We start from the raw sequence: 13,644 nt of genomic DNA, 5'->3' as shown, positions 1-13,644 counted from the left end.
ATTCCATGATGGATAGTCATTAACTGCACAGGTCATGGAGTTGGTGATGATGATTTGTTAGACTTTTGAATGTTTTTCCTTGCTTTGGTTTTTGTCCAGATTTATCTGCTGGGAGAATCTAAGCATGCTGCAGACATGATAGGACGTTTAGTAGCTACTTCACATGTTAAGCAAACTGTCCCTTTCTCCCAGGATAGGATAGGCTACTTTCTTAACATTTTGAATGATTCTGCTTGGCAGCCACAGGCTGAAGCAAGCATGTAATAAAAAAGCAGAGTTAATAGTTGTCATATTCAGAAGTTTTTTTAATGAATTAATTCCTTACTTCAAACTATCGTACTCCCGAATTACTAGTCTCTAGTAATTTTCCCATACCAGCTTGATGAAGATTGTGTCACCTATAAAGTATCGCAACGACATTTAACTTAGCAAAGAGACAGATACCGGTAACAAAAATAGTTAAGTGACTTTTACCTCATTTTATGACCTTTCTTGTTAAGTAAATCACCGCTGTCATTAAGTTTATACCACAGTTGTAAAGTGAATCTGGCTTCCCTATCAACTTTGCTTGTCAGAAGGTCATAAAAGATGATCACACGACCCTGGGACATACAAGTCAGTTGCTAAACGTCCAAATTTTGATCACATGACCATGAAGATGCTGCTAGAGTGGTATGAAAAACAGTCATACGTCAGGTTTTCAGTGTCGTTGTAATTTCACTAAATAAAATGGTTGTAAATTGAGGGCTACCTGTACATGGATTAATTGTTTCATCGAGTAAAAATACATAGGCCTTTGGTTTTAATTAAGTACCATTTTCCAAATGTTTCTACTTAAGATTCAACCAGTCCTCTCAATCTGAAAATGATGTTTTAATTACTCAATCCTCTGTTTGTTTGTTTCCAGGCTAAACCAGAGGATACTCTAGATTTGTGTCGGTTGTTAAACAACGACTTAGCTGCTACAGTAAAGAGGCACCCAAAAAGATTCGTTGGATTTGGTACTCTCCCCATGCAAGCTCCAGATCTGGCCGTGAAGGAAATGCACCGCTGTGTGAAGGAACTTGGATTTCCAGGGGTGCAGATAGGATCCCATATCAACAACTGGGAACTGAGTGCTCCAGAACTTGCTCCCATTTATGCCGTAAGTAAACATGTTCTGTCTCTCCTCCTACCACAAGTCCTGTAATGAGTTGATTTTTTTTTCTTATCTAAAAACTTCAACTTAATGGCCTGAGATAATATCCCTGTTGTCCTCTATTTAATAATCTTTTAAATTCTCTCTTGGCGATTTAAGGCTGCTGAACAATTAAACTGCTGCCTCTTTGTGCATCCTTGGGACATGCAGACAGATGGAAGGATGTCTAAATACTGGCTTCCCTGGCTTGTAGGTCAGTAATTACTGTGCAGAATTGGCATTCTCTGTGACAATCATTGGTTTGATTTATTGGTTTGATTTTTCAAAAATCTGGTCCAATCAAGAGACTTTTTAAAAATATATATTTTATCTTTATTTTTAATTTATTTTATCTTTAAGTTATGGAGATGGGAGGATTGGAAATATACAAGGAAGTTTTCTGACAGTCTCATTAAAGTAGGCACAGGAATTACATTTATGAAGAGGAACTAGTTACAGGTAGTCCTCGACTTTACGATCGCAATTGAGCACAAAATTTCAGCTGCTAAGCGAGACAGTTAAGTGAGTTTTGCCCCATTTTACATTTTTCTTGCCACAGTTGTTAAGTGAATCAATGCAGTTGTTGAGTTAGTAATACAGTTGTCAAGTGAATTTGGATTTCTCATTGACTTTGCTTGTTGTAAAGTCACAAAAGGTGATCACATGATCTTGAGACACTGCAACTATCATAAATATGAGCCAGTTGCCAAGCATCTGAATTTTGATCACATGACCATGGGGGTGCTGCAATGGTAAGTGTGAAAAACTGTCATAAATCACTTTTTTCTGTGCCAGTGTAACTTCAAATGGCCACTAAATTAAAGGTTGTAACTCAATGACTACCTGTATTTATATTTATTATAAAGGATCCCCAAAAGTTTACAGGTCATCAGCAAGCATGACCAATGCCATCCTCATACAAAACCCTAGCCAGAAACCCAACGTAAATGAGTCCAAACAATCCACTTCCTCCAGACTCCTCTGTAGTTGATGCCTGAACATATTGTCTACCACCTTGCCTACATAGGGAAGTTCCATGGTTGTCATGGAGACCATGAGCTCTGGAATCATTCTGGACTCTATGGCATGGAATCTCAATCATTAACTCAGTGTCAGAATCCAGCAGCTCAGGTAGAGAAGGTGTTGTGTCATAGGGAAAGCAGTAACAGCAATGCATCCATCTGAAGGGTCCTTGGTGCTCTCTGAGCTTAGTTGTTTTCTTGCAGATGTTTCATTACCCAACCAGGTAACAATATCAGTGCTAGGGCAAACATACAAGATCCTTTTGTAGCACCTACATCATTTTCTCGAATAGTATGGCTAGCCAACATATTAATGATAATCCAGTATTGGTTATAGTAAATAACCGTCGATCAAAGAAGCAACATGCCTCTTCCTTAGTGTCAATATACTTTTGGTAATATTTTACTTAAAGCTACATGGGGCTGAGTACCTCTCGTATCACAGTTTGAAATACTGTATCCCACTGTGCTTTTCCAAGGAAGCTAGTACCACTCTCTGTCCTTTAGGACTCCAAGTAATGACACAAAGATTCTCATGGATTGGGTTGTGGACTCTCCGGGCTGAAATCCATTGGTGCCATGTCAGCAGTTCTACAGCTTCTCTCTGCTGTAATGCTAGGCAGGCCCTGAGTCCCCAGAATTGAGATTGCACAGAATTTTCTGTCTGCTCCTACTCTTCATCCTATTCCTTGGTTGAAGATCTGTCCAAGAAAGCTGTAAGAACTTTATGGTACAATACAACAACAACAATTGTCATTGTACGTGTATACACAGTATACCCATACAACAAAATTCACTTAACACCCAAAGACCAGGTCCAACACACATAACAATCCCCAAACACACTCCCACCCACCACAATTCTTCACCCCTAAATCACCCAAACATCCACACAACAGACCAAGTAATGCTGTCCAACAGCTCACTGATGGTGGCCCGTTAGTTAATTGTTGAGTGCAATTATAGGTCTGGGATAGAAACTATTCAGAAAACATGTGGTCCGAGTTTTAATTGTTCTGTATCTTCTGCCAGAAGGCAACAGTCCAAAAAGATTGTAAGCAGGATGGGAAGAGTCTCTGAGAATGTTATGCAACTTCCTCAAACAGCGAGATTCGAAGATGTTGTCCAGTGCTGGTAGCTGGAGCCCGATGATATTCTGGGCAGTTTTAATGATTCTCTGTAGAGCTTTTTTGTCCGTTACCATCATATTAGTAGCAATCATTCAACCTGAATATTATTTCTTATTATTAGGCATGCCCACTGAAACAACCATTGCCATTTGCTCCATGATTATGGGAGGAACTTTTGAGCGCTTCCCCAATCTGAGAGTTTGCTTTGCCCATGGAGGTAAGTATCAGAGCCAAGGTAGTATTGTGATTATACCGTTGCTGTAGAACTGCAGAATCTCTCAGCCATGATAACTCAGTTGATGGTCAGTCCTATCTCTAAACTAGGGGTGAAATCTACTTACCTTCCCTACCGGTTTGGAAGTTCGCACATGTGCCACCGTCAAGTTCAATTTTTGACCCTCTGCGCATGCACAAAAGGTCAAAAACGGGTTACTTCCTGGTTTTAACAACATCCAGGCGGGTGGGCGGAGCCTTGCGCACCACCTCTACCAGTTCGCACGAGCTGGACAGAACCGGTAGGATTTCACCATTGCTCTAAATCCAATTTACCACCTGCTGTTGTTGTTGAAGGGACAATCATGGAAGAAAGTAATATGCCACCCTGTACTCCTGCAGGAAAGATAGAATATAAACTAATGCATAAAACATGTAAGTTACATTTTTTAAATATTTTTAGGTGGTTCCTTTCCTTACACAGTGGGACGTATCTCCCATGGATTCACAATGAGACCTGATTTGTGCGCAATCCATAACAAAATTGATCCAAGGCAATACCTTGGTTCATTCTACACAGATTCACTGGTTCATGATGAGCAAGCACTGAGGTTGCTGATAAACGTAATAGGAAAGGTGAGTGAGAATCTCTACTACAAGATACTGTTCATTCCTAGACCGTAAAAACTATTCCACAAAAGAAGCCTTTGAGATTGAAGGCCAAATGAGACATCATTCCATTCGTTCAATTAGCAATAGCATGAATGTTTTCTTTAAAATATAGCAGTAGTGGCATCTCTGATAGACTGACATCCTGGCAGAGGAACAGAGTTTTAATATTTACGATATCATCCCTCTACCACACACACACACACACACACACAAGCAGACTAGACTGAATTAGGCATCTCCATTTTGGCCTAAAGGGTTTAGGTTGGAGCATTTCTTTTAGAACCCTGTGGTGACACCTACTGGAAATAACATGTAATAGCAAAAAGGGAAATGTGCTTTCTTTAGTCTGCATCACCAATTGCAAGTAGAAAAACATTTTTTTTTTACTCCCAGGTTCAATAAATTGGGCTTCGCTTCCAAAATGTAAAACCCACATTTTTTTTGTGTATTTTAATCTATATGTCCAGGAAGTATCCTTCTCCCAGTTGTTCAATATAGTCTATGTTAAAAAGGCATACTTTATGCTCAAAAAAACCTGTATGATGGAATAGGATGAGAAGAAACACAGGAATTATGAAGGAAACCATCAATTCATTACTGATCGTAATATAACTCAGCTTCACTAATATCTTCCCTTTGGTGCAAGACATACTTTTATAAATGAACAATATTTCTATTGTAGATATCTACCAAAGCTATTTGCAGCTGTTAATAAGTGGCTAGATAAAAATATATGATGAAAGGTTAAATTGATTGTCTTCAATCGATAAAGGTTTACAAAATTCTCCTTTTTTCTTTCCTATGTTACAGATATTGACTAAAATGCTCCAAAAGCAAACTATTTTTTTTTTCAATATCAGAATTAATTTAATGCAATTTCACTCAGGGTATCTTTGGGTTAAAATCAGTGATTGAAATATTACCCCCTTTTTACATGTGTTGCTTGTGTGGTGCATGTAAAAAAACATGGTGGGCAATAGTCATGTGATTATGACCACCATGTTGGACTTTGTTTCTTCTCCCGCAGAAGCCTTTGGTTCAAATACTTTATTAATATTGTTCATCAGCTATATGCTGTCTTTCAAAATCAGATTCTATATTTTATTCCAAATTATCTTCATTATCATCTATATTTTAGTAAATAAAAGTGAGAAATTCTTGCGTACTGAAATACATAAACTATATACTTTTATCTATACAGAGCGGCAGTGATGCAGTGGTTAGAATGCAGTACTGCGGGCTACTTCTGTTGACTGCCTGTTGACTGCAATTTGGCAATTTGAATCTCACCAGGCTGAAGGCTGACTTAGCCTTCCGTCTTTCCGTGGTTGCTAAAATGAGGACCTAGATTGATGGAGGCAATACGCTGACTCTGTAAACTGATTAGAGAGGGCTATAAAGCACTGTGAAGTGGTATATAAGTCTAAGTGCTACTGTTATAGAAAATAATATATCAGAAATATCCAGGGGTGAAATGCTCCCGGTTCGGACCAGATCACCCGATCCGGTAGCGATGGCGGCGAGTGGTTCGGAGAACCAGTAGCAAAAATCCCTGCGCCCCCCCCCATGCCCAGCTGAGCCGCACAATCATCAGAGGCTTTTTTTAAAAAAAACTTTTAAAAGCATTTTTTCGTTGGAAGAGGTTGTAGAAAAAATGCTTTTAAAAGTTTTTTTTTAAAAAAAGCCTCTGATGATTGTGCAGCTCAGCTGGGATCATCAGAGGCTTTTCAAAGGATTTTTTTCTGCAACCTCTTGGCCAAAAAGGTGGTAAAAAATGCTTTGAAAAGTCACTGATGATCCCAGTTGAGTTGCCTGATCGTCAGAGAGGTATTTTTTAAGAAATATCTCTCTGCCGATCAGGCAACTCAGCTGGGATCGTCAGAGAGGTATTTTTTAAAAAGCCTCTCTGACGATCCCAGCTGAGTTGCCTGTTGGCCACAGCCACCCAGTCACATTACCCCCCCACACACACCAAGCCACGCCCACAGAACCGGTAGTAACAAATTTTACATTTCACCCCTGGAAATATCCTTCTCATCTTTCCTGTTACTTATTCCTATTGATATCTTATTATATCATTTTATTGTTGTATATAAACTGAGAGCTTATGCACTGGGGACAAATTCCAATCACACGGCCAATAAAGAATATTCTCTTCTCTTCTCTCTTCTCTTCTCTTCTCTTCTCTTCTCTTCTCTTCTCTTCTTCTCTTCTTTTCCATCCCATCCCATCTCATCCCATTCCAATGAGAATCCTTTAATAAGGAAAGAGATATTTATCTCTTCCAAGATAATTTAATGTAAGTTTGCAGAAAAGCTTACAAAGATTTAAATGTGCATGTCTGTCGATCCATCCAATTCCATAGTTTTCACAATGATTCCTTAAAATGAAAAAACAAACATCCATTAAAATGCCAACAGGTCAATCAATCTTGTTTCTATTTTCAGGAGAAAGTGATGTTGGGAACAGATTATCCATTTCCACTTGGGGAACTTGAGCCTGGAAAACTGATTGAATCTATGGAGGACTTTGATGAGCAATTAAAAGTATGTTATCTGATTTTGAGTCTTTGCCTTAATGTTTAATGTGGCTGTCAGTAGTGTAATTTTGTAGTTCATTGGCCTTGATTTGAAGTTTATATGACATAGCTTATTATTTACGGTAAATATATAAGCTTCTAGTCCTTCTTTTTAAGGACAAAATTACTGCAGGTTCGAATCTCGCCAAGGCTCAAGGTTGACTCAGCCTTCCATCCTTTCTAAGGTAGGTAAATTGAGAACCCAGTTTGTGGGGGCAATAAGCTGACTTTGTATAAATATACAAAAGGATGAAGGCTATTGCTTAGCGCATTGTAAGCCGCCCTGAGTCTCCGGAGAAGGGCAGCATATAAATCAAAAATTTTTTTTTAAAAAAAAAGTAGGTTAAAAGTAATGTAAATTAAAGTTTATAAGACAATTCTTCGCAGAAATTTACAGTGGGGACAACTATTTTAAAATTTGCTTTCAAGTCAGACTTGATTCCTAGTGACTGCACAGATTTCATTATTTTTCTTAGCTTCATTTGGAGATAAGTTTCCCATTGCTTTCTCCCAAGGTTGAAAGGGAACAACTAGCCCAGAGGTGTCAAACTTGCGGCCCTCGGGCCAGATGCATCACATGCTGGCCACGCCCACCCCTGGTTTAGCAAAGGGGGGGAAAGTCACGATACATCACGTGACAACAATATGACGCCATGTGTTTGACACCCCTGAACTTGCCCAAAGTTACTCAGCTGGCTTCCATGTCTAAGTTAGGCCTAGAATTCAGGTTTCACCATTCTTACTTCAGCACTTTAACTAATGGTGGATGTGGCTTGGTGGGCATGGCAGGGGAAGGATACTGTAAAATTTCTATTCCCACCCCACTCCAGGGGAAGGATACTGTAAAATCTCCATTCCCTCCCCAATCCAGGGGAAGGTTATTGCAAAATCCCCATTTCCTCCCGATCAGCTGGGACTTGGGAGGCAGAGAATAGATGGGGGCGGGGCCAGCCAGGACTTTTTACTACTGGTTCCCTGAATTACTCAAAATTTCCTCTACCGGTTCTCCAGAACTAGTCAGAACCTGCTGAAACCCACTTCTGAACTGATCCTCTGAATAACTGAGAAACAGACTATAATACCAGCACCCTTCCCCAATGCCTGGAATATTCTGCCGCAAATTTCAAAAAACTAATAGGAAAGAACAGAAGCTTCGTATAAAAATTCTAAGGTTGTCATTTCAGTATTATGGCAGTGAGATTTTAAAGTAAAATACCTACCTCCAGAATAGAAGAAATGTTGCCTCTTTGGGCCATTTACAGTAAACTTGTTTTGCCCTACCTGATCTGTCCCCGTCCACACACACACACAAACACAGCCAGCCGAGGGTTAAGGAAGCACTTGGCACACACCCAGGTCTTTATCTCCAACTTGGCAGCGATATACACACCGTCTGCCAAGTGCTTTTATTGCCACAGAAACAGAAAGATAATATACTCAGCGTACAAGAGTCCGACAGAAATAATATTCCTCTCAGCAGTTTCGGACGATGCTCTAGTGACTATCCAAGGTTTATTTTTGTTCGTCACAGGGATCACTGGCCACCACCCTCTATTATATAGTCTCTGGGGTGTGGTCCAGTGACTCAGTTCTAATCCCTAGCACGCCTCCTGAGCTGCTGCAATCGTTTATCACGCCTTCCGTGGCGTGCGTCCAGGAATGACGTCTCTCCTTCACTCTCATCCAACACACCTGTTTCCTGGCTAATCTCCTCTCCCTCGGCCGGCTCCTGAGACAGTGCCAGAGGGGAGGGGCCTGGAGAGGGAGGCCTGGCTGACTCCTCTTCCTCATGCTCGGAGCTTTCTTCCTCCAATGGGATAGGCTCAGAGGGCGGGGCCACAACACTACCATAAACTAGACATCTATTCAAAGCCTGGCAAAGAATCACCTTTTTTATATATATTATCACCCACTGTCATTTTAAAAACTGTAGGAAATTAATGTATTAAATTATTTTAATGTGTGGTGAGTCACTGAGTAGAAAACTATCAGGAAACAAAAGAGCTATAAGTTGGGGTTTTATTTATTAATTGAATTTATATGCAACCCATCTCACAGGGGTGGGTTCTACTTACCTTTACTACCAGTTCGCAATGGGGCTGCATATGTGCACTCTTCTGCACATGCGCAGAAGCGCATGCGTCATTTTGATGACATCGGGGTTGGTGGGCAGAGCATCCCACCGGTTTTACTACCAGTTCTATAGAACCGGTGCAAACCGGGGGCAACCCACCACTGCATCTCACTATCATTTGACAATAGTATGTCAAATTATGTCAGGAAGCTTTAAAAACTAATTAGAAATTAGAAAGTGTCAAAAATTAAATGATTATGATTCTGTGTTTGAAACAGGGGGCATTTTCTCATGAGAAGATGCTTAAATAGTCACCAGGAATCAACTATGATTCAATAGAGTTTTTAACCTTATCTGTTAGAGTCCATGCATTTTTTAATATATGCCCTTATCTTCCAATCCAAGTTACCCCTCAGCATTATTTGATAGAATAGGAAGGACTGAACATTTCTATTGCAATAACACTGATATCTGATGGAGATATATTGGTAATTTGCTCTGCATCTGGAGCAAAGTGATTAAAGTGATTAAAAATCATATTAATCTGAGAATAAGACACATTACATTTGACAGGTTTTTCAGGCATACCTATCTGTTGTCTATCTGTTCTCCCCACATCATTAGCATGTTCCGAGAGATTCTGAGACGCGTCTACTTAATGTGGTTCATTATAATACATAATTAATTTATGAATTTATTTGTAAATAACAATTCATTGAGTATTTGACTGAGAAGTCTTCTGAGGCATCTTTTGCACATATATATGTTAATGCTTTCTCAAAATCTTCATTCTTTTTGTTACAGGAGAAACTCAAGTCTGCCAATGCTCTTTCATTTTTGAATATTGACAGAAAACACTTTGAGTAATAACAGAACTGCTGTAATTATATATCTACATCTTTAGGTTCTGAAGGACAACCATAAACCTCATCTTCATATTTATGCAGTATCATGCCAATTTCAAATAATGTACATGTGCTGAAAACCTGAATCCAGGTTATAATAAAACCTTATAAAAGCTGCATGAGCTAAGAACTTTTTGAGAAGTTATACAGTTGTAAGAATTTTTCTTGTTATATATGGAATGGACCATTTCAGCATGACATCAATGAATGATTAACGATTAGAAATTTGCCTCTCTTACACAAAGTTTGCACTGTTACACAGAGTTGGAGAATTTATTTATTTATATCCAGCCTATTCAATTTTAAAAGTAACTCAAGTCAGTGAACATATCCAACATACCTTCCTCCTCCTATTTTTCCCACCACCACAACTGAGAAATCTTTACTGTACTGGGGTGGCCTCATGTTGGGCAAACAGGACCTGTAGTAGACATAGATTTAGAATAATTTTATTGTCACTTTGAATGTACACTAATCAGCATACATTAAAATGAAATTTCATTGCATACAGCTCTCAAAGGGTCACCACCTCCAATATACACTACATAAACATGACAAAATAAATAAATATGCATATGCCCACATATATCTGTGGGGGCTCCAACCCTTTGGAATGAACTGCCCCTGGAGATACGGAATATCCCTGATCTCCGTGCTTTCCACCGTGCCCTCAAGACCCTGATGTTCCAACAGGCAGGGCTAAACATACAAACATGTGAATGATTTTTTAAATGTTATCTAATTCTGGGTTTTATTTAATTGACCAAACTAAGTAATAATTTTAATTAGCAATTTTATGATGTTTGTGTGTCTATATTTTTCTTGACTGTACACCGCCTTGAGTCCTACGGGAGAAAGGCGGTATAGAAATATAATAAATAAATAAATAAATAAATATTATATGACACAGCGAAACAACACAATCTTGCTCGGATGTATACATGTACATGGCGAGAAAAATGAATCTTGCGAGTTTACCAGACACAGTGCATAGGAAACAAAGCAGAATCTGGTAGTCCTGCTAGAAATACTTCGAAACCTCCTCCTAGAGGGGAGCAACAGAAATAGACCATAAAGTCTGTGTGGAGACTCTAACAACGCTTTCAGCTCTAAGCACATAGCGCTTATAAGCAGTATCTTGAATAACAGGAAGCAAGCTTCCTATAATCTACTCGGCTGTCCTTTACCACTCTCTGAATGGACTTTCTCTCTGAGGGACTGCAGTTTGTTAAAATGCTCTCGATCAACAGAAGGTGAAAGATGTGCTCTCCTCATCCGAAGCAGAAAATGACGACGCTGGTTTGCACACTTCACTCAGGATGACATGTGGAATAAGTGCTCAGTAAGTTACTGAAGGCCTGAAAGTTTATTTCATAAGCTTGCTTCTCTGACCAAATATCATTTCCCCTTTCATTTCACTCTCTGTATTCACCTCCCCAAATCAGGCAAGGCTATTTAAGTAGATAAGTCTTCTACTTATAATCACAATTGACCCCAAAGTTTCCTTTGCTAAGCAAGACAGTTATTAAGAGAGCTTTATTCCATTTTATGACCTTTCTTGCCACAGCTGTTAAGTGAATCACTGCAGTTGCTAAGTTAGTAACATGGCGGTTAAGTGAATCTGGCTTCCCCATTGACTTGGCTTGTCAAAGGTCACAAAAGGTGATTACATGACCCTGGGACACTGCAATCGTCCTAAATATGAACAGGTTTCCAAGTATCCAAAATTTGATCACATGACCATGGGGATGCTGCAATGGTTGTAAGTGTGAAAAATTGGCAAAAGTCACTTTTTTCAGTGACGTTGTAAGTTTGAATGGTCTTAAAAGAATAGTTGTACATAGAGGAATACAGGTAGCCTTTGATTTACAATAGTTCATTTAATGACCATTCAAAGTTCCAACAGCACTGAAAAAAGTGGCTTATGATAGTTTTCCATTCTTACAACCGTTGCACTGTCCCTATGGTCATGTGATCAAAACTTGGATACTTGGCAACTAGTTCTTATTTATGACAGTTGCAGTGTCCCGGGATCATGTGATCGCCTTCTACAACCTTCTGAGAACCAAAGTCAATGGGGAAGCTGGATTCCCTTAACAACTGGGTTCCTAACTTAACTCTAGTGATTCACTTAACAACTGTAGCAAGTGAGATCATCAAATGGAGGAAAAGTCACTAAACAACTGTCTTGTTTAGCAACAGAAATTTGGGGCTCAACTGAGATCGGACGTCGAGGACTACCTGTACCTGGCTGACTTACAGGGGTATGTGTGCTTTGGCTTTCCATGTCTATTGAAAACAATGGAGAAATCTCAAAGTCTAGTAACTGGCATCCTTCTGAGAATCAACCTTAGAATGTTTTCCCCAATCCATGACATTTCATTTGGCATCATGGTTTTTTTTTTTAAATTAAGAGTTTTACAAAGCAGTTGAAATGAAAAATACCCACAGAATATAACAAGCCTATAATTGGGTGGTAAATGAAAATGACATTTTACCATTATTTTGAAGGATAATCTGTTGCAAGTTACACAGCATGTTTTTTTCACCAGAAACACCCATCTAGCAAGAAACAAATGAGATAGGGATAGATTAAATTTAAATAGAAATAGTGGATGATCCTCTCATGTTAATACATGTAGTCCTCGACTTACAACAGTTCATTTAGTGACCCGAGTTACAACATCACTGGAAAAAAGTGACTTGACCGTTTTCCACTTACAACTGCTGTAGCATTCCCATGGTCATGTGATTTACATTGGGATGCTTGACAACCGACTCACATTTATGACGGTTGCCATGTCCTGGAGTCATGTGATCACCTTTTGTGACCTTCCAAAAAACAAAGTCAATGAGGAAGACAGATTCACTTAACAACCGTGTTACTAATTTAACAGCCGCTGTGATTCACTTAACAAATGTGACAAGAAAAGACATAAAAAGCCTTGGTGGCGCAGTTGACTAGTGCTGTTAAAGTAGCACCAGCTGCCTGTACTTACTGCAAGTTCAAATCTCACCAGGCTCAAGGCTGACTCAGCCTTCCATCCTTTCGAGGTAGGTAAAATGAGGACCCGGATTGTGGGGGCAATAAGCTGACTTTGTATAAAAAAGAACACCGCTTAGGGGCCCCCGAAAGCCCTACTAAGCAGGTATATTCAAAAGTATGAAGGCTATTGCTTAACGCATTGTAAGCCGCCCTGAGTCTCCGGAGAATGGCGGCATATAAATCGAACCAATAAATAAATAAATAAATAAAATAGGGCAAAACTCATTTAACAAATTTCTCACTGAACAACATAAATTTTGGGCTCAATTGTGGTCGTAAGTTGAGGACTCCTGTACTAAATTGCACTGCCTCCAATCAAGATGCTAAAAGATTGTAATGCTGCTAAAATGCACCGTTGCACATAGACCAAAACTAAGATGAAGTCACCTATTTACTATTATGGCTGAGTGGAGTCGCAACTATTCACTAATGATACCTTTTTTAATATTATTTTTGACCTGGAATAAAAATCTATGGAGAGAACAAAAATTCCGAAGAAATCAAGGAGGCTTCTTCTGCACGCACGAAGCAACCAAGTTCCCTTCTCTGAACTTCTATTATACTGATAAACAGTAAAGAAAAATCTTCAGCGCAGCCGCTATAGAGAAAAAAAACAGCGTCAGAGGGGACGTCCTCCGACTCGATAGGGGCACTATTTAAAACCGCACTACAGTAGCCTTCCGCCAGCCTTTCCTTCCGCCCCCTCCTCAACTTGCAACTCTATGGTTTATTAAAGCCGGAGTATTGGAGCGAGAGGGAGAGAAAGACCCGGTTTGGGCGCGCTTTGACTGAATTCTCGCGAGAGGTGCCGCGATGGAAGAGGAGGA

The 13,644-nt window shown here is 39.5% G+C and overlaps 1 protein-coding gene across 2 annotated transcripts in view; it reads left to right on the top strand.

Moving 5' to 3' along the window:
- The window catches only part of ACMSD (aminocarboxymuconate semialdehyde decarboxylase), a 50,417-nt gene extending 40,638 nt beyond the window's left edge, over positions 1–9,779 (top strand). For both annotated transcript variants that reach the window (XM_070947434.1, XM_070947355.1), the window contains exons 5-10: positions 908–1,144; positions 1,298–1,391; positions 3,451–3,546; positions 4,006–4,178; positions 6,662–6,760; positions 9,671–9,779. In XM_070947434.1, the coding sequence (XP_070803535.1) occupies positions 908–1,144; positions 1,298–1,391; positions 3,451–3,546; positions 4,006–4,178; positions 6,662–6,760; positions 9,671–9,733 (762 nt within the window). In that variant the 3' untranslated portion in view covers positions 9,734–9,779. The remainder of the gene's footprint in view (positions 1–907; positions 1,145–1,297; positions 1,392–3,450; positions 3,547–4,005; positions 4,179–6,661; positions 6,761–9,670) is intronic.
- Positions 9,780–13,644: the final 3,865 nt, after the last annotated feature.

The sequence above is a fragment of the Pituophis catenifer genome, unplaced genomic scaffold, assembly GCF_029215685.1.
Source record: "Pituophis catenifer annectens isolate HBS135680 unplaced genomic scaffold, rPitCat1.0.hap2 SCAF_1, whole genome shotgun sequence".
NCBI lineage: Eukaryota > Metazoa > Chordata > Lepidosauria > Squamata > Colubridae > Pituophis > Pituophis catenifer.
Note: the sequence above shows the minus strand (reverse complement) of the source record. Positions and strands in the feature narration are given on the sequence as shown.